Consider the following 20,074-nt stretch of genomic DNA (forward strand, 5'->3'; position numbering starts at 1 on the left):
ACATAATACTCCCTTTGTATATGTAATAGAGTTACGTATATTTTTTGCCTTTGACCAAAAGGGATGGTTTTTACATTATCCTGAGCCAGAGCCCGCCGTGTTTCAGGTGAAGTGGGGTTCTATTATCTAAGTTAGAGAGGACCCCCTGAAGCTTTTCCGCTAACATTTTGTCTTTACGAGACATATTTATGGTTTCAGTTGGAGAGCTCTCTTTCTAGGAGGCAAGCAGACAGGCGCAAGTCTCGGATTGAAAGTATGCTAAAATCCCAATATGCTTAGGATAGGAGACGGAAGTGCTGCCATACTCTTAATAGCGATTTCTTTGCGTAATTTCTGTTAAGTTTGTTGCTTCATTTTTTTGTGTTTGGGACTTAAGCTTTAATAGTTCTCTCATTATTAAAGAAATTCTAGCTTATCCTTGCTCTGTTCTTAGTAGTGATTTTTAGAAAGTTGGCTCACCGCAAGAACATCAATTTTTAAACCAAGGCGGGTAAATTTTGAGTTGTAACACTAATCAAATCTCGTTAACGAGATAATAAAATTATTCCTCTATTTTTTTTTCTTAAAAAAAAATCCGTCAACAAAATACCCTATTTTGAAAATGCCAAGAGAAAAATATCTGAAAATAATTTGTGCAAAAATAATAACTGTAAAAACGAGCTCAATCTAGATTCGTTGCAAAAACAACCTGAGTTTTGATTCAGGGGAAAACAAGTGTAGGGTTTACTTGTTCAAAAACAAGACATTTCCTGACTGCAGAATCGAGCTCCAAACGGACTCTGAAAAAGTCAAAACCACGCTTACTCGTGTCCCACTAACATATTTTTAACAAAGATGTTGACTTTACTTTTCTTTACTTTTTTCTTCGCTGTAAAAAATTATAAGATTTATTACGTAACATTGATATTTACTAATATTTTTCGAAGCCTCCCTCGCCCCTTGAAATGTACGTATTTAACATTGATGATCCCTTCTGAAGCCACCCCTGGTCCCCTTAAAATGTACTTTTTTAACATTGATGACCTCTTTCTCTCGCATGGGATATGGTATCCGGCCAGCGACGTAAAAATTTCATACAATAGTCTAAAGATGGAGAATCATTTTTGTTATATCGTTAAGTATTCTTTGAGAGAATATTTTCCCTTGAAGAGATAACTCTCGAAAATAATTATCTAGAATCAAACATTTTCCCAAAGACTAGATTTTGTATGATTTTTGTTTCTCAGATCCAATCCAATTAATCCTGACACCCACTGATTTAATGAATTGATTTTAATCACTGGTCACATAAATCATTAGAACCAACTTGAAACTTATGTGGCTGGTATTTGGGGCAAGGGGAGATGATAGTGGTTATTTCAAAGTTACAAAAACAAGTGTAGACTTTCCTTTTCAAAAACAAGACATTTCCTGACTGCAAAATCGAGCTCCAAACGGGCTCGAAAAAAAGTCAAAACCACGCTTACTCGTGGTCCACTAACAAATTTTTAGCAGAAAAGTTCGCAGGTATGCTGCTTGTTTTGATTGGAAACGTGTATTGATTTTCTATTTCCATGATTACAGACATCAAAGGTACCTACGGCTCCTCTACCCTTCTCCCCTTTTGATCAACTACTTTTTAGCAGAAAGCTAAGAATGTTACGACTTTTTGGAGTGAAATCGCCCATGGATTCTGAATTAGTATTAGTAGAGCAGAAGTTGGGACCATGGACCCTGTCACTCCCTCCCCCCCCCCTTATGCCAATACTTTAATGGAAAGGTAGGCTTCTGAACCTTTTTTGAACAGGAAGTATACTCTGATTTTCAATCTGCATGATTAGAGAGTCGAAATAGGCTGTTGGCTGCTCCAAAACCCCTCCTCCTCGACCGCCAACTTGTAAGTCGAAAGGTAGACATTTGAAACCATAATTGAACCGGAATCTCACAACAATTTTAAATAGTCATAGTTTGACGAACAAAGTGGTCCTATAGGATCTCCCGCACAATCCGAGTCCCCATTGATAATTTCTCAGAAGAAGTGTTAACAATTGTTTTTACAGACCAACTTGAAACTTCTGTGGCTGGTATTTGGGGCAAGGGGAGATGATAGTGGTTATTTCAAAGTGTGTGTTCCGATCTATACGTGCATGTGCTCAGATCGATTTAAAATTACTGGGTAAATACCCAAATGGGGAGCGACAGAGACACAAGTAACTTTAGAGCCTCACTCACTTTCCACACGAAAGCACACTGATTCTTTGAAATGCTTCATTTCACATACATTTTACTCCTGCTCACATTTTGTGCCAATACCTAGGTAGGGCTGAGTAGACTTTCCTCCAGAATTTTAGACCGATAGATTCTATGGTTCTGTTGCTATCAGGCCATAAGGTGTCAGAAATTGTGTTTTCTCCTAGCTATGAAAATTTAAAGCTTTCTGGCCTGGAAACGGACCGTAGGACCTCCTAGTATCTGAATTGTAAAGGGAAGTGGTTTAAAATTTCTTGTAACAAAATACCATTCATCATTCCCTCTCCCATCCCATATCCAAGTTTTTAGCTGAGAGGCACACATGTTACCACTTTGTCCGAACCGGAATCATGCGCTGATTTTCATTCTGTGTGATTGGAGGTCAAACTTAGGTGATAACCCCTCTAGTCATAAAAAATAAGCCTTGTTTCTGTTTCTAGAAACTACTATATTTTCAAATGAAAAGCTTTTGTTCTAGTTGGAAAGTTGCCCAACTTCTTTAGGATATGTAAAATGCTTATTTATAGCTACTTATTTTTTATTGCTCCAAGCAGATATCTTAGCTAGGGGACTAAGAATGCTGCACATTAAATTCGTATTTTATTTCCTAGAAGTAGCATCTGGCCTACCTGACTAGTTCTCTGCTAGAATAGAGCTTACCATTGCAGAACAGAGACATGGTTCGTAAGAAACGAAGTTTGGCTGGATCGTTTGGGGCAATAATTATATCAAGTCGACAACTTTTCATACTTAGAGTAATGCGCCAAGTTTCTACTATTAATTGAAAATAAAGAACATGAACTGTTACGTTGTAACTGCTTTCATTGGAATGTTTATTTTCTTTTTCATGTAGTGACCTTTATCTAGTTTCACCGTATCAGCGTTGATAGAGATTGAATTATAGTTATCTTTGATAGTAATGGATTTGTAATTGTGCTTGCTGGTGTACCTATTTTTTTTTTATGTGTATTAGAGGCCAAAAAATATTTGTTTTTTTTCGTTTATCATGGAGAGTGATTTGCAAGCAAGAATTGTATTGCACGTTCAAAGGCAGATCACAGAGGCTAGATAGATGTGGCAAGCACTTACTAATGACTTGATGTACATTTGAAGCGAAGAAAAATTTGTTTCTGGGGCCAAGTTATTCTTACCATAATATTATATGAAATAAAAAAATAGGCGCTATGTTTTTAAGTAAGGTAATATTACCTTGTATACATGGTACATTTTTGAAAATAGGTGTCAGGAGACAAGGAATCAAGTTTATTTTAGACAGGAACAGTGCATTTTGAGACCGTCTTTAAGGAACACGTCGTAGTTTTTCTTGTAGAAATAACTACTGTTGGCATATGTTGTTTTAATAGTTTTGAGGGATTTCCAACTACATTGTTTAATCGATAGTTAAGAAGCAAAACCAAAATTGTTTTGATATAGCCCACCAAAGGTTGCTGTAGCATATTATGTTCTCCAGGTCAAAGAGTATAGGTTTTTATAACTGTGGAAACTAGCGCTAGTGTCGACAAAAAAACTTTCAACGCCATCTAGCGTTTGGCGATACATGGCATTTTTTCAAGATTTGGAATCGTTTTTTTTTATTTATTTTTTATTTTTTTTATTATTATTTTTTTTTTGTTAGGAACTGAGATCAGATTTAATTTTTACCCTAATTTTATCAATTGTACTAATTAAATTAATTATTCTTATTATAAAATGGAAAAAAAGCCAAGTGTCACCAAACGCTTGATGGCACTGATAGTTTTTTTGTCGACACTAGCGCCAGATTCCACTGTTATAAGTTACCGATACTCTTTGGCTCAGGCAACGTAAATCAACTTGTTTTTCATATTGTACTTCATTCTAGTGAATTTGGATTGAAAGTAATCAATGTTAAAGCTTTGCTCAAGGCCGTGCCTTCGATTCTGGAAGACAGAGATAAGAATGTTCGTGAAGAGGGAAAGGTTCTAATGATTGAATTATATCGGTGGATTGGACAAGCTTTGAAGCCACAGCTTTCAAATTTGAAACCTATTCAGGTAAGATATATATTAATTACATCGTAAATTGTAAGGAGTATGGAAAATTTGAAAAGACGTTCCGGAGATTGAACTGTTGTTGCTTTTATGTATTCTAAGAATTATTTATGTATCGCCCCAACACCATGTGACTAGACTGGGTTTTATTTAAGAGATGGAGGCTGGGTGTCAAGAGTATATTTGTGCCTAGAAAGCCGGGGAAGTAAAATTGTTATAGATACCTTACAGAAGTATATGTAGGAATTTATTTTGGAGGGAAGAGTTTGTCAGGGGTAGGAGAGATAGATTTGTAAAAAAAATAAAAGAAAGTAGGCGAATTGTATATAAATATAGGAAAGGCAGAAAGTATTCAAGAATATCTTTCCCTGTCCGGTAATATTTTTATCATAATTCTTTTTTTTACAGGGTTTAAATATGATAATATGTTGACCCCCATCCCAAAACAAGATTTTCAAATATATATGAAAACGTAAAATCTGGAAAATTGTTTAAACTCGGCTGTAAATTTCCCAATAGTCTACCAGGCAAGCATAGATGAATTGATTTCGGCCCAATTTTGTGTAAACATGCAAGTCATCCATTGAAGCAAGTTCTGAATAGAATCCTAAGAATCACGAGATATCAGTGACTTCTATCAAAGAAGCCCTTCTTGTGGCTTTTCCTAGAAACAGTACTGCGTTAAATAAAGGTTCTTGTTGCCATTTTTCTTCGTCAGTTGGAGAGGAACCAAAATAAACATTAAGATTCCTCCGAGAAGAACTCTTATATATATATATATATATATATATATATATATATATATATATATATATATATATATATATATATATATATATATATATATATATATTTAACTGCGTAAAACTTGCGAATATACAACATTCTTGGCTGTCCCATTGTCTGTGCATATAAATAGATTGTCAGGTTTACCGACTCTTGAACATGCAACATATAATTGTCCATGGGAAAAACAATCTGTATTCAGATCTATACCTCATTATTCTACTGATTGCCCTTGAGCTTTGTTGATGGTGATTGCTAATCGAACATTCCTTTTGTCCCCGTCGTCATTTATATATCCCCCTGTGCCCCCCGGCGTCCCCGTTGTTGTTGTTTCCCCGTGTCCCGGTCGTCATTTGTCTCCCGGTGTCCCAGTCTGTAATTTCTCTTTGAGTGTCGCGGTTGTCATTTATATTCCCTGTGTCCCGGTATCCCGGTCGTCGTTTTTGTCCCGGTCGTCATTTGTGTTCCCCTGTCCCGGTCTGTAATTTCTCTTTGAGTGTCCTGGTCGGCATTTATATTCCCTGTGTCCCGGTCGTCATTTGTGTCCCGGTGCTTTGTTGATGGTGATTGCTAATCGAACATTCCTTGTGTCCCGGTCGCTTTCTCTTTGAGTGTCCCGGTCGTCATTTATATTCCCTATGTCTCGGTGTCCCGGTCGTCATTTGTGTCCCGATGTCCCGGTCTGTAATTTCGTCAGTCGACAAACATGACGTCACTCGACACACAGACAACTTATTTTTATATATATAGATATATATATATATATATATATATATATATATATATATATATATATATATATATATATATATATATATACATATACACCAAAATAAACCAAAATAAACATTAAGAGTTCTTCTAGGAGGAATCTTAATGTTTATTTTTCTCTCCAACTGACGAAGAAAAATGGCAACAAGAACCGAGGTGGCTTCGCCGCCTCGCCTCGGTACTTGGCACGCGGCGGGCTTCTATATATATCTCACCGTCGCTTGTCCTTTAAACGCAGACAATTTGAGTCTTCTCTTGATGTCAAGACGTCCAAATGGACCTTAAATTGGAAGTGGTGCCTTTGTAAAATTGTTTTTTTTTTTTTTATTAGAGCTTTTACTTTTGCCTCGGCTTGTCTTTTGTCAATATGAAAGACATATCGCCGAGCCTTTGTTTCTTTTAATTGTTCAGATGGTGGGATAAAAACATCTTATTCTTCCAACGATTTATCTAGTCCATATGTTTGATTTTTAAAGGTATGATAGGCATTGATGACCTTATCCACGTCAAAATCCAAAACCCAATCATCATCGCTATCATTTTCAATTTGTTTGGTTCGTTTTACCTCGGCTTATCTTTCGTCATTATGAAATACATATCGCTGAACTTTTGTTTTTTAACAAAGGTATGGTAGGCATTGAATACCTTATCCGTGTCAAAGTCCCAAACCCAACCGTCATTGCTATCATTTTCAATTTTGACACATTATGATTCTTTCTGTCCAGGTTAATTTTTATTGACTCGCTCACATGTTCGGTGTCACATGTCTTCTAACCGTGTGTATTTGCTCTTCATTTTCATTTTTGACTTGCTCACCTGCTCGGTGCCGCCTGTCTTCTGACCGCGTGTGTCTTTGCTCCTCATTTTCATTTTTGACTTCTCGCCGCTTTTATTGACATCTCGGGTCTTTATTTTCATTTTTCACTCGCTCACTTGCTCGGTGTCGTATATCTTCTAACCAAGAATCTCTTTGCTCTTCATTTTCATTTTTAACATGCTCTATTTGTCGTTTTCGCAGATCTTCTAACCGCCCGTGTCTTTCCTCTTCATTTTCATTTTTTACACGTTTTTGGATTTGGATTACTTCAGACAATTTTGCAATGGCATTTGCTTCAGCTGTTAATATTGGTGCTCTCGCAACTGATTGTCCAGATTGTCGAATTTCACATCTTATTACGTTTTAATAGTTCAGGTGTTGGTTCCAAAGAATCATCATTTATAGTTACTGCAACTACAAATTTTCATTTTTTTGACCTTTTAATAGATATTATCTATATATATAAAAATAAGTTGTCTGTGTATGTTTGTGTCGAGTGAAGTAATGTTTGTGTGTCGACTGACGTCATGTTTGTCGACTGACGTCATTATAAGGATTGAGCTGTATGCGTCATGAAGTTGTTTGTCGACTGACGTCATGTTTGTCAACTGATGAAATTACATAGCGGGACACCGGGACACAAATGACGACCGGGACACAGGGAATATAAATGACGACCGGGAACCTCAAAGAGAACTTACAGACTGGGACACCCGGACACAAATCACGACCGGGACACAGGGAATATAAATGACGACCGGGACACAGGGACACAACTACAATGGGGACGCCGGGGGCTCAGGCGGGATATATAAATGACGACTGGGACACAGGGATTGTTCGAATAGAAATTACAGACCGGGACACCGGGACACAAATGACGACCGGGACACCGGGCCACAGGGAATATAAATGACGACCGGGACACTCAAAGAGAAATTACAAACTGGGACACCGGGACACAATCACGACCGGGACACAGGGAATATAAATGACGACCGGGACACAGGGACACATCATTAGAATAATGATGTATAGATCTGAATACGGATTGTTTTTCCCATGGACAATTATATGTTGCATGTTCAAGAGTCAGTAAACCTGACAATCTATTTATATGTACAGACAATGGGACAGCGAAGAATGTTGTATATTTGCATGTTTTACGTAGTTAAAAACACACACACACACATATATATATATATATATATATATATATATATATATATATATATATATATATATATATATATATATATATATATATATATATATATATATATATATATATATATATATATATATATATATACCCCAGATGGGATATACTTTTGTGACTAATATCAGCAGTTTACTTGTATGCACAATAGTGGCTCTACGAGTAATACTGACCATGTGATAAAAACTTCCCACTCATGAAGAATATAAACGCTGACTCCGACCATGCCTGTAGCGACCATTTAGGTCTATCTTTCAGTGTCCCTTTTGGATCTGCTGCCACCTGCGCAACTGAAAAACGCTTTATCAAAACTGAGTGGGAAAAAATTGACACAGCGCTGTATCAACACACCTGTGACGAAACCCTGAGCAAAGTTAAAGGGCCCTACCAGCTACTAGTGCACAGTGTCCAAGACTTGGTCACTTTAAGCATCTATTGTGAGTAAATTTGCCACGCCATAAAAACCGCGGAAAAGTTAGCTGACCCCCTTTCGTAAGGTGTGTTCTGGTTCTCAAAAACCATGTTGGGACAAGTGTCCCCTAGTCAAATAGGCAAAAAAAACGTGTTAAGTTGTAGTACAGTATCTGGAAGGAATCTGAAGCCCAGATCTGGAGTGATCTTCTAGCTGTTTCGGAGCACAAAGAAGGACTACCTAAATCTAATGAAAAAAAATGAAAAGTGAAGAAGCTGATAAGGTTTTAGAGCAAGCGTCAAAAAACCCGAAAGTGGTGTGGGAGTTCTTCAAGAGATCCCAGACCAGTGGGATAACGTGCTCATCTGACATTGCGTAGGAGGAGTGGTTAAGGCATATGTACAAACGCGCAAGGTTTCGGGGGAATCCGAACTGACGATATTCCAATTTACACTTCCCTGATTACAAAGACCCCAAGCTTGGACGGGATTGTGGTAAATGCTTAAACGAAAAAATGAGAATCTTATAAAAAGTGCGAAATACCTTTGTGATATCTAAATCGGCTCTAGCTAAAACAGTTTGTAAATTAAAACGCGGAAAGGCACCTGGTCTCGATGGTATTTGTCCGGATAACCTAAGGCACGAACATTGACCTTTTGTTTGTGCATGTCACTCTTCTGTTCCAGATGTGTGTTGATCGCGGTATGGTTCCCAGCTCATTTTTTGCTGGTGTTTTGTCTAATATCCCCCAAAAGGGGAAAGATCAAAATCAGTGCAAAAGATATAGACCAATTACCATTTCAAGTTCTCAGTAAAGTCCTCTAGCTACTTCTGCTTCCAGAAATTTTGGGGAAGTGTAGATTGGATTATCATCAGTTCGGGTTCCGCCGGAGTCTGAGTTGTGCGTTTGTATATAGGCTTTTAAAGTTAAACAAATGAAAATTTTCCCTGGAAATACCACGAAGTACCTGGGAATAACCTACGGTGATGATGTCAAAAGTTCTCGTTTACTGGTAATCGAGAAAATTACCGAGAGTTTTCGTTCAATTTACGGGAAGCTTGTCTCTCTGAAATTTAGCTTCAACAGGAAAATTCTTGCAAAGCTTTATGCAGCACTTGCTCTCCCTCACCTGCTTTATCGTCTCCGCTATGGGACTGGTCTACGCAAACTGACAGACTAAAATTCCGGTCTATATACTGGAAATACCTCAAGTTTTTGCCTCGATACCCGCTCTACAAGAGAAACAAATTTGTTCTAAGATCCCAAAATATGATGGACCCAATTGTCGTTGTTCCGTCTACTGAAACAAGTGCAGAAAAAAAGCCGTTGTAAACATTGTTCGAGTTTTGCCTCAAAATCTGATCTACGAGTGCGAATGAAGAAGTTACATCTTAATTTTGTTCTTTGATGCTGAGTGTTCTTGTTTTTCCTTTCCTTTTTTTTGTATTGCTCCATTTTTCTCTTTTTTTGTTTGAGCGGGCAAAATAAAACTATTAATATTAATATATTTCTATAAAACCTTTGGCATATTGTTCGTGCATAGCATAGCCATGAAAGGTTGCTGGTGGCTAATTTTTTTTTCATTAGGTTTGCGTCCTTGTAGCTACTGTGACTGTACAATTTTGCACTTCTTATAAAGTTTTCTTAGAAGATAGCTATCACTGAAATAGCCATGAATCTTATGCCGTTGTACATTTTATGCTATTTCCTAGACTGGGCAAAATGTGCCGTACATAATGGATATGTGCCCTCTTAAATTTGACCCCGAGCCTGATTAGTGATTAGTCATAAATATTTTTCTCGGTTAGTTTTAAGTTTGAACCTAAGACGCAACTTTATATCTTGTCCGCCAATAGAAAGACTATACATCCCAATCTTAATGGTTGTGTTCTATCCCCAGAACTTCAGGGCTAAATTATCTGAATCACCACGTTTCTAAACATTCTTCATTAAGCACGACGGATTTTTATTTCCAAAGAAATAATATAAAACTATGCTTCAAGTCCAAATATGTCCACCCTTCCGGATTTATCACCGATATAAATATGTTTTTTCTTTTAAACTAAAAAAAAAAAATATGACAAATTTCTTCAAGAAAGCAATAATTAGTACTTGTTCTTTGAATTTTCAACCTGTGCTTTATTAAACTACATTGATAAAAAGTCTGAGGTAATGTTACATCGAGTTGTTTCGTCATGGAAAGGCAGTGTGGTCTTCGAAGTTATCTACGTTTTTTATATCCCTATGTAAGAGTATGTGTTTTAATTATATTGGTGTAGGGTGTGAGGTATTGTTACATCGAGTTGTTTATATCCCAGGTATGTGTTTTTTTTTTTTGGGGGGGGAGGGATCATAGAAGTTCTCAGAAATACAACCTTAGTTGTGTCTGAGTTAGCAGTGCAAATATAATATCTTTATTGCTTATAGGTATCTGAACTTGAAGCCGAATTCGACAAAATCGGGCACGAGAAGCCTGTTCAAGTTCGATTTCTGAGGTCACAACAGGATCTGAAAGCCAAATTTGAAGCTAAAGCAGCTGGAATTGAAGATGGAGACGGTATGTAGGCCCTAAGTTCTAATTATAAAAAGTGTATCCTTGCATACTCGTAAAGGCAAAAAGTAATGGACTTTAAACTAGTTAAAGTCACGGAGAAACTAAAGATATTAATTTGATGACAGAAATTCAAGAAAAAGAACAATTCGGATATGCAGCCAGTGGCAGTCGTGAGGGGTACGCAAAAAAGGAAAGCCCAGGTGGTAAAATAAAACGTATACTGTAGTTTCAATTTTATTGATGTGAGAATCTGCCATTATCGGGCTACTTTATTCCAGTTGAGATTGGTCTAACATACAGGCTTGTTTATGGCCATGTCTTGTGTATGGTCCTACTTAACCGGGATTGCCGCATATTTTTGAAAAGGGTGGGCTAATGTTGAAGGCCTGACTGTAATAACCAATTGGTTTGGCATGTAGTAGAGGAGAGTTGTGTACCTTGGACCTATGCTGATTACAGTGCAGCGTGTGATGAAAGAAAAATAAATGAGCTTTTAGTTCATAGTTTTCCCACCACACATTCATGGGAGATAGAGTATGTATCAGTTGCTACATTAGTTTTAAAATATACTAGTCTACATTAGTGTGTATCAGTTGCTGTACTGGTTTTAAAGTATACTAGTCTACATATGTATCAGTTATTGCATCAGTTGCTGCACTAGATGGAGTATGTATCAATTGCTGCACTAGTTTCATGTAGCTTCGCTTAAGCGCTGCAAAATTGAGTCGTAAGGGCGGCAAGTTCCGGTGATTGCAAAATTCTTTCCCATTTGTTTTTGAAGTACTTTGATGTGGCACCCGTAGGCATTTCCAAGTAAGACGTATACTTTGCCCACTTTTTTGACAAATTTTCAGCATTACACATGTCATATTTGGGGTGAAGAAAATAAAACTTCGTGATTTTGCTTGTGCTAATTCTTATCTGGGAGGTATTAGTTGTGAGGGGAGATAGTCTTTTGGGTAAACAGTTTTCCTGAATTATAGCCAGTTCTGGGGCAATTTTGCCGTTTTATTTGTGTTGCAACATTGTAAAAAAAGAGACGTGAAAAACGTTCTCAAATCTTTATTTTATCCTTTCTATCAACTGTGAAGGAAAGTGTGCTAAGTCTTTTTTTTTGCTCGAACTAAATAGTAAAGGTCTTAGAGTGGAACGGTAGCCATGAACCGTACTTTAACCACTCCCGTTCTAAGCTTAAAGATTGTATTTGGGCAGCTAAATGCTTTTTAATCATATTAGGTCTTTCTTCTCCTGTCAATGACGAATAAGAATATGACTGTCTAACTTTTGACCATATAATTACAAACAAAAATGTACATGTTTCCCCTATGGATTAGCTTCCAATTAAGTGTTATAGCCTATGAAGTTCAGTTCGAGAAGGAGAAGAAACGAAGACGTGTCTGTTCCACCCAAAGATAAAAGTAACTTTTGTTCCAGATAATTCCTCTAAACTTAATTACTTTCTATTAGTCCTGTTTTATCTTTGAGGTTTATGAAGGCAGTGGTATTATTATTAACAGACAGTTCTTCGGTGATGGAGAGATAAAAAGGGGCATAAGATTACTGTCATCGTGGTAGATATGTTTAATTAAAGTGACGGGGTAATGTGCAGCATCTAAACGGATTATTGATTTCGTGGAAGTGGCTGAAGCTAGAGATACTAAATGGATCACTAACTGCAGAAAGGGAACGTGTCAAGTCTTCCAGAATTTAAAAGAGGAACAAATTGCATGTGATGTCAAATTCAGGGGAAAATTATATGTACCACAAGCACTGAATTGCGCAGAAACCTAATCCTTGTAATAACATGTTATTTGTTTTGTTTCTTTAATGAATTTTTTGGCTCGTTCTTTTACAGTAGTTAGGGATTCAAACAACATCGGATGGTGAAAAACCTAAATTTCTTAAGGTGGAAATCTATTGTGACCATGACCACTCACAAAGAACTCGGTGGTGGATATCCACCTTTTCTTGGAAACTTTCCATAAAAGAAACAATATGCTGGCTCATCCAAGGCATTCAAAAATTGAATCAATTGACGCTATTAAAAAATAGTAAAGAAGAGTTGTAAACCAGATTACCGGTTCTAAGGTCCCGTGGAGTGATGCAGTAACTGTGACCTATAGTTCACAGTTATGGAGCAACATATGTAACTGCATCTCATGGGCAATGAATGTGCATATTCCTTCACGTTCGCAGATACTTTTTCATTATTTTGAGTTATTATTTAAGGTCATCATTTAATTAGAGAAGCTCTGAATTTAAGTTCCGTGTATACGAAGTAATCGCCCAACCCCGTATCTGCATTGTATTTGTTTTTCCTATGTTATGACTGTGTACTATTTAGTATGGTTAATGAACATCCTTAAAATGCTTCACTGTGTGAGCTTTTATTTCTTAGTTTACGATTGATTTTTGGATTTGAAGAGGTTATGTCTTTTTGGCCTTGAAACGGAGATCAGCACCACCAGGTGGGACTGTTAAGTCCAATGCTGTATTCTTTACCTTACCTTTATCATGTCTTCTTTCTTTCTTTAAATAGCATTAGCCATCTGAAATATAATTAACCTCAAAATTAAAATTTATGAAAAAATCAAAACTTATGTTTTGAAATTGGATTTCTGGTATTACTTCCCAAAATTTATGAGAGTTACAAAATTTTACTTAGGCTGTCGAAAGATAATTTGAAGTTTAACAGCATAAGAAGGAATTTGATTTTTAAAATTGTTTAAACCTCGAAGCTATGACATTTTACTTAAACCAAATTATTTATTTAGTAGTATGGGCATAGCCACCGACTAAGTTGTATCACAGGCCAAAAAACCCCGCTGCTTCAGTATCCTACCGCTCTCCCATAAAATCATAAATCAATAGTTCGGGGACTAGGGGCAAAATTTCCCCATCCTTATATGCCAGATGTCTTACTTTACCCTCCACAACATCTCCCAGCTTAACATCAACCTTTGAAATGTCTCCAGACGATATCTGAACCCTGCTGAACATTCTTCTATCAGATGCCTTCTTGTCTCATCGGCTATCTGACATTTTTGGAAAATCGGATAATAGAATCTCTCAATTCTATTGAAATGATTCTAAAAATTCCTAGCTCCTATAGTGACTTCAATTAAAAATAGTATTTCCGACCTTTTAAGTCGAAGAAGATGTTTGGAGGATCAAACTTTGGAATTAATTCCTTTGTTTTTTTAAATATCAGCATTCAGTGCCATCTTTTCCATCCTCTTAACGGTTAATCTTGTTTAAATAGCTTTCCAGCGGATCTAACATATGAGAATGAAAGGTTCCGGTCGATAACAAGGTCATTGACGTGTAAGTTTTAGCTGCTTCATCTGCAAATTCGTTACCTGTGATCTTAGAACGTCCCGGGTCTACAGCAGTGCAATACGGTTACCCTTTAGTGCTATTCTGTTTGTAGCTTTATAACACTCCAATTCACTTTTTTGTCTGCTCGTAACATTCTCAGAGCCCTCAAGACATGCTTGGTTTTCAGATATGGTACAAATGTTTGTGTCTGCAGTAATGAGTTGCATGCGTCCACGTGGCTTTTTGCTTCCCACTCTGGAACTACTGTCTGTGATATCATTGGTCAGCAATTTTCAACAGTACTTGTTTGATTGCTTCTTCCTTGAAAAATTCTCTACAGGTTGAAATCTTACACACAGAGTTCCATGGATGCCGTGGCAATGCCGTAGTACGCTGACATGACCACTAGGCTGGCAAGCCTTTTTACTCTTCTCAAAGGGATCATATGTGTTTGAGTTTGGGTCCAACTGATCCTTACCTCTACACTGTACGATAGCATTGATCAAGGCTCCTGAGTTTCCCCACATTATCTGGGACCCAGCTTAATAGGTGACCAATTATGATTCCAAAACTTTTCGTCTGTTATATAATTAACATCAAAATCTTTTTTTCTTTTCTTTTTGTTTAATCGGAACTTATGTGTTTTGAAATCAGGATTTACAGTATTATTTCCCAAAAATTTCCTAGCTTCAAAGCTAGGACATTTTACATGGAAAAATGTATGGAAAGCAGGAAATCACAAAATCTAACCTTCACAATAGAAAGAGTCGTAGAGGAAATTCGCTTTTGGAAAACCAATGTCTGCTACAGTTCTTAAAAGATCAATATATGCCTATCTGCGTTGGAAAAAGATTCTACCATGTCCAGAATTAAGTTACTTCTAAGATTTCCATTAAATTTGGCGCTTCATGACAACTTTGGGAATTATTTCTGAGTGAACGATCGCTTACAAGACAGTTCATGACATCTTGTGTACTTTTGATATTACTATTCGATTAAAATACAACAGGCATGAAACCAAAAAATTCAGGAAAAAACTCCAAAATTCGAATTTGGCATTCGACATTGGCTTTTCTAGAATCTTTTCCAAGAAGTTTAAAGAGATGCGGGATTCAGTTCTCTGGTTCTCAGATAGATAATTCAGTCTTGTTTCACGACTTAGATGAATTTTACACCGAGTCACCGGTAGTCTACAGGTTTGACTTAGCTCGTTTTTGCACCTAGCCAGGACTTTGCTTGCTTTTGCAAGACTTGGTTTAGCAACGAAACAGAAGTTTGTCCGTCCTTGCGCCAAGACGAGAATATTTATTTCTCTATGTACCTTAGTCAGTCCACAGGTTAGATTTAGATTGTTTCTGTAGTGAGTCAGGACTTACTCATGTGCAAACACACTGCTATGGAAATTCCGTAGCTTTGACTGATTTTTTTTTCACCGTCTCGTTTGTGTACTGATTCAGGACTTAACTCATGTGCAAACACTGCCACCGAAATTTCGCATCTTGGACTTAATTTTTTTTCCCATGAGTCGAGACTTGGCTTCTTTTCTCACCGACTGTGGGCTTGATTAATTTGCACCGAGACATAACTTGGCTGGTTTTAGTCTCAAGTCAAAACTTATTTTCCGTGTGGTCGTGGAAATTCTGCAGCTTAGGTTTGCTCATTTTTGTAGTGATACAGAAATTCCCTGGTTTTTGCCGTAGGGCAGCAGGCATACATACTTACTTTTGCACTGAATCAATACTTAGCTCGTTTTGGCACCGAACCAGCCTGCTGCTTGTATTTCGTTCACTTTCACACTTAATGGGGCCTCATAATTTTGTATCGTGTCACTTATGCTGGACTTGTCTCGTTTGATTTTGTGTAGTTTCGTAGCGTGCCACCTACCTGTATTGGACTTGGCTGGTTTGGCACCAAGTCAAGACTTATCTCATTGTTGCATAGCGTCAAGACTTCAGATCGTTTGTGAATTTAGTTAGTCCGTAGCTTGTATTTTGGTCCTTTTCGCTTTGACATTAGTATCATGCTATGGTTCTTTACTTAGACAAGTAAAATCGGCATAAATCTCTCCTAAAATTTGGTGGCGTAAGGAGCTGGTTGTTCTCGATACACTTTGGCCCTTAAAAATGCCGTTGTAACGTTTTCTATAGAATTAAGATTTGACAAAAAAAAGACAGGTAACACGCAAACTTCACCTACCCTCCCAGGAATTAATTTTAAAACGCTGTCTAATATAACCTTGCAAGTAAAAAAAGAACTGTGTTTAAATACTAAACGAGCAGGAATAGTAATTTAATAGGCCAAATTTATAACGATCTGAAAGTTTACTATGAATCTATAAATATTACTTTAAACGAACAGAAATAAAATAGACGGCTAACTTAAATTTAGAAAGGGCGGAAATTATCGCAATAAGAATCAGGTTCTATCCCCTTTAAGCAAGGGTTCCATTGTCATTTGTGCTTTGCTGAAAACTAAACATACTGCTAAATAAACTACCAGTTGACGTCTTAAAAATCTTATTTAGGCATCAATTTCCTCTAACTTTGAATAAAATGGAATTGAAGAGATAAATGTGGACGAAAAGTAGTCTCGTTTTGAATAGAAATACTAAATCAAAATTTATAAGTATACTTAATTTTAGAAATTGCTTCCTTTTTTCTATAAATATTTTGTTTTTATCGAATCACAAACGACACTGTAGCTTTCAGGGGGTTTAACATGCAAATATTACTCGTAGTTCGGAATTGGATTGTTTTTGCAATGAAATCAGAACCTAGCTCATTTTTGCATTGAGGCATGATTTTGTTTAATTGTGCACTGAGAGTGGACTTCTTTTTTGTAATGAGTTAGGACTTAGCTTATGTTTGTACTAGATAAGTACATCTGATTTTAGAAGTTGCTTGTTTTTTTTTCTATAGATATTTGCTTTCATCGAAACACAAACGACGCTGTAGCTTTCAAGGGATTTGACATACAAATATTACTTATAGTTCGGAATTGGATTGTTTTTCCAATGAAATTAGAATCTAGCTCATTTTTGCATCGAGGCAGGATTTAGTTTAATTGTGCACTGAGAGTGGACTTTTTTTGCAATGAGTTAGGACTTATCTCTTGTTTGTACTGATTCAGTTATTTTATGAAATTTGTAAGTTTGGACTTAATCCTTTTTTGCTCCAAGGCAGGAAATAATCTCTTTTTTTTACAACAAGTTACCTCGGACCTCCTGTTTACCCTTCGATCATGCGTGCTGAAAATTATTGCATTATATCGGTTAATACAAAGTGCGGCCTGTCTAGCTTTTTGTTAAGAATTGGTGGTGGAGGAGAGGGATGGAGGGTTGCAAAGGTCATGAGTACAGTTTATACCTCTACTCATAGCCTACTTATTGAAAGTCCTTGTGAGACTCTGGATTTAGAAAGGTGCAACCTGCGCACAACTTATAATACAAGGAATCAGTGAAGAATAAGCTATCTGCACACTTTGGAGCCCATGTCGTTGGTGCATTGTGGGTCAGATTTACCCTGGAGGTACAATTCCTGTACTTTTTCACTATTATGAGAGAATCGGCTATCTTTCAATTTTTATTTGATATCATAGATAGGAATACATGGGGGCAAAAAAATTGAGAGGGGACTGGCTGCCTTCCGATGAATTTTTACCTTATAAAGGGGACTAGAGATTTCAGTTGGCCATTGAATGCACCATTTCCCAAGCTTTCACTGCCATCTGTTCAATAAAAAGTCGCAGGAAAAAGCGATACACGGGATATGTAACCTTTTAAAAAGTTAAAGCTACTGCGTTGACTCTGAAAATACGAAATTTTACAGACAGTGGCTTGAAAACTCTGCTTTTTGAAACTGAGTCTGTCACCATCAAAGAACTTGAAGGTGATGCTCTTATCATTCATTAAGATTCTATCTCTTTGGGGTTTTGATTCCGCGTTTTTGTAACCTCTGCTCTTGTGCGGTACTTACACTTACTTTTGCATATCATAGGATCTGCTAGTATTGTCGCTGCTAAGCCGGACTTTGGTGTATTCCTCTGCTTAGTGACTGAAAGGAATAGAGACTATTTCATTTGTCAGTTTGGTAAGAATAATACCCTCAATGCATCCAAGTCTTGTTTTTGAAATTTGCAGCCCGCTCGTGCTCAATTTATTATACTAATTAAAATACTAGGTGTAAAAATAATAGTAGCGGGACTTTCTGAAATTATGCAAATTTCCTTATGCTAGTAGCTTGTAATGGATAACTTCAAACACAATGAACAATTCCTAATGGGAATTGGCATAAAAAAAGACTCTTTTGATGTTTAAACTGTTTTTAAGCTTGTGTTTTATCACGTTTCAGCTACTATTGGCACGGATTATTGTTTGCTTGCCCTTCCATCCCATGAACAGTTGATATAACATTTCTCCTAATTTTATGCTTCTTTCGTAGTTTTTGCTCTTTTGCTTTCTTCATGCTAACTTTGATATGTAAGAGGGGTCCGTTGCTATTGTTGCTGCACCTATGGCCAAGCTGGCTATGAGATTTATTTCTGAAAAATGTCACCACCAGCCCAGATGGGCCGAATTTGCACTTTCGAGTCAATAAATACAGAAAATAAAAAGAAAAAAAACTAAGCTAATACAAGATATATTTCTGAAAAATTTCTACCACCTGCCCAGAAAAAAAACTAAGCTAATACAAGATATATTTCTGAAAAATTTCTACCACCTGCCCAGATGGGCCGGATTTGCACTTTCGAGTCAATAAATACAAAAAAAAAATAAAAAGAAAAAACTACGGTAATACAAGATTTATGTCTGAAAAATTTCTACCACCAGCTCCAATAGGCCGAATTTGGACTTCTGAGCCAATAAACACAGAAATAATAATAAGAAAATACACACAGGTTCATAGGGATAGTCAGAGAAAAAAGTAATTTTCAAAATTTCAAAGAGGTTGTAAAAAACGTTAAAAATTATTAAAACAATTAAAACTCGCAGGATTAAAAGGAAATAAACCAAATAAAGATATATGTACAAAATTTAGTCTCGTGATTAAAAAATAAAAAAAACAACAAATTAGTAAAATAAAGAGATTAAGAAAGCTGAAATTGTGGGTATAGAAATTTAACAACTGGAAGGTGTAATGAGAGGGGAGGGGTAGTGGATAACTCTATGCCTTGTAACTAAAGAAAATATAAGTTTTGTCATTTATCAACTTAGTAAGTATTATATTTGTTTTTCAATACGAAGTATTATGTTTTTGTCAATTCTGATCGAATCCTAATTAGAAAATACAAATTTAATTTTTGAAAATTTTCTAATATTTAATGTTTTTCTCATACAACCCAAATTTTTATTTTTAAAACACTAACGTAAGCTAAAAATAAAAGAGACGGAATACATTGAAATAGAAACTAAGTGAAATTAATTGATATTTTAAAGTTCGTAATTGTTTCGCCTCTATTTCACCCCCTTAATTGAATGATTTATAGATATTTTTTTTGTGGAGAGATTTCTTTATTGATCGATTCACAAAACAACAAATAAAATTAAACAAACATAGTCAACTTCTAGAAGGTCAAATAACCTGTGTGTAGCGACTCAATTAATTAATCAATTCACATAATCAACAACATAAATCAATAAACTAAAAAGAATTGGAGAAAAATAGTAAGAACAGGAAAGAAAACAAGAAAAAAAAAAGAAGAAAGAGGAAGAAAGAAAATAAAAAGACTAAACTCTTACAAGAGAACTGCTCTCATAAAAATTGCTTGCCCAAAGAGCACACCTATATACAATATAATGTTGGATAATCGTACCATAAATAATCTTTAAAACTGTAACCGGGAAAAAATAATGAAAACGAAGAAGTAAAACTAGGCCTTATGCTGGCTTCGACGATATAATTTCACTGTGTTTCTTCAATTCAAATTACAATCAATAAA

General features: G+C 36.3%; 1 protein-coding gene across 1 annotated transcript in view; it reads left to right on the forward strand.

The window, feature by feature from the left end:
* LOC136041136 (cytoskeleton-associated protein 5-like) overlaps positions 1 to 20,074 on the forward strand; it is a gene marked incomplete in the record, with an annotated part of 192,220 nt that overhangs the window by 55,806 nt on the left and 116,340 nt on the right. The window contains 2 exon segments of the mRNA XM_065725677.1: positions 4,091 to 4,262; positions 10,693 to 10,822. Of these exon segments, the coding sequence (XP_065581749.1) occupies positions 4,091 to 4,262; positions 10,693 to 10,822 (302 nt within the window).

The sequence above is a fragment of the Artemia franciscana genome, chromosome 2, assembly GCF_032884065.1.
Source record: "Artemia franciscana chromosome 2, ASM3288406v1, whole genome shotgun sequence".
Taxonomy (NCBI): domain Eukaryota; kingdom Metazoa; phylum Arthropoda; class Branchiopoda; order Anostraca; family Artemiidae; genus Artemia; species Artemia franciscana.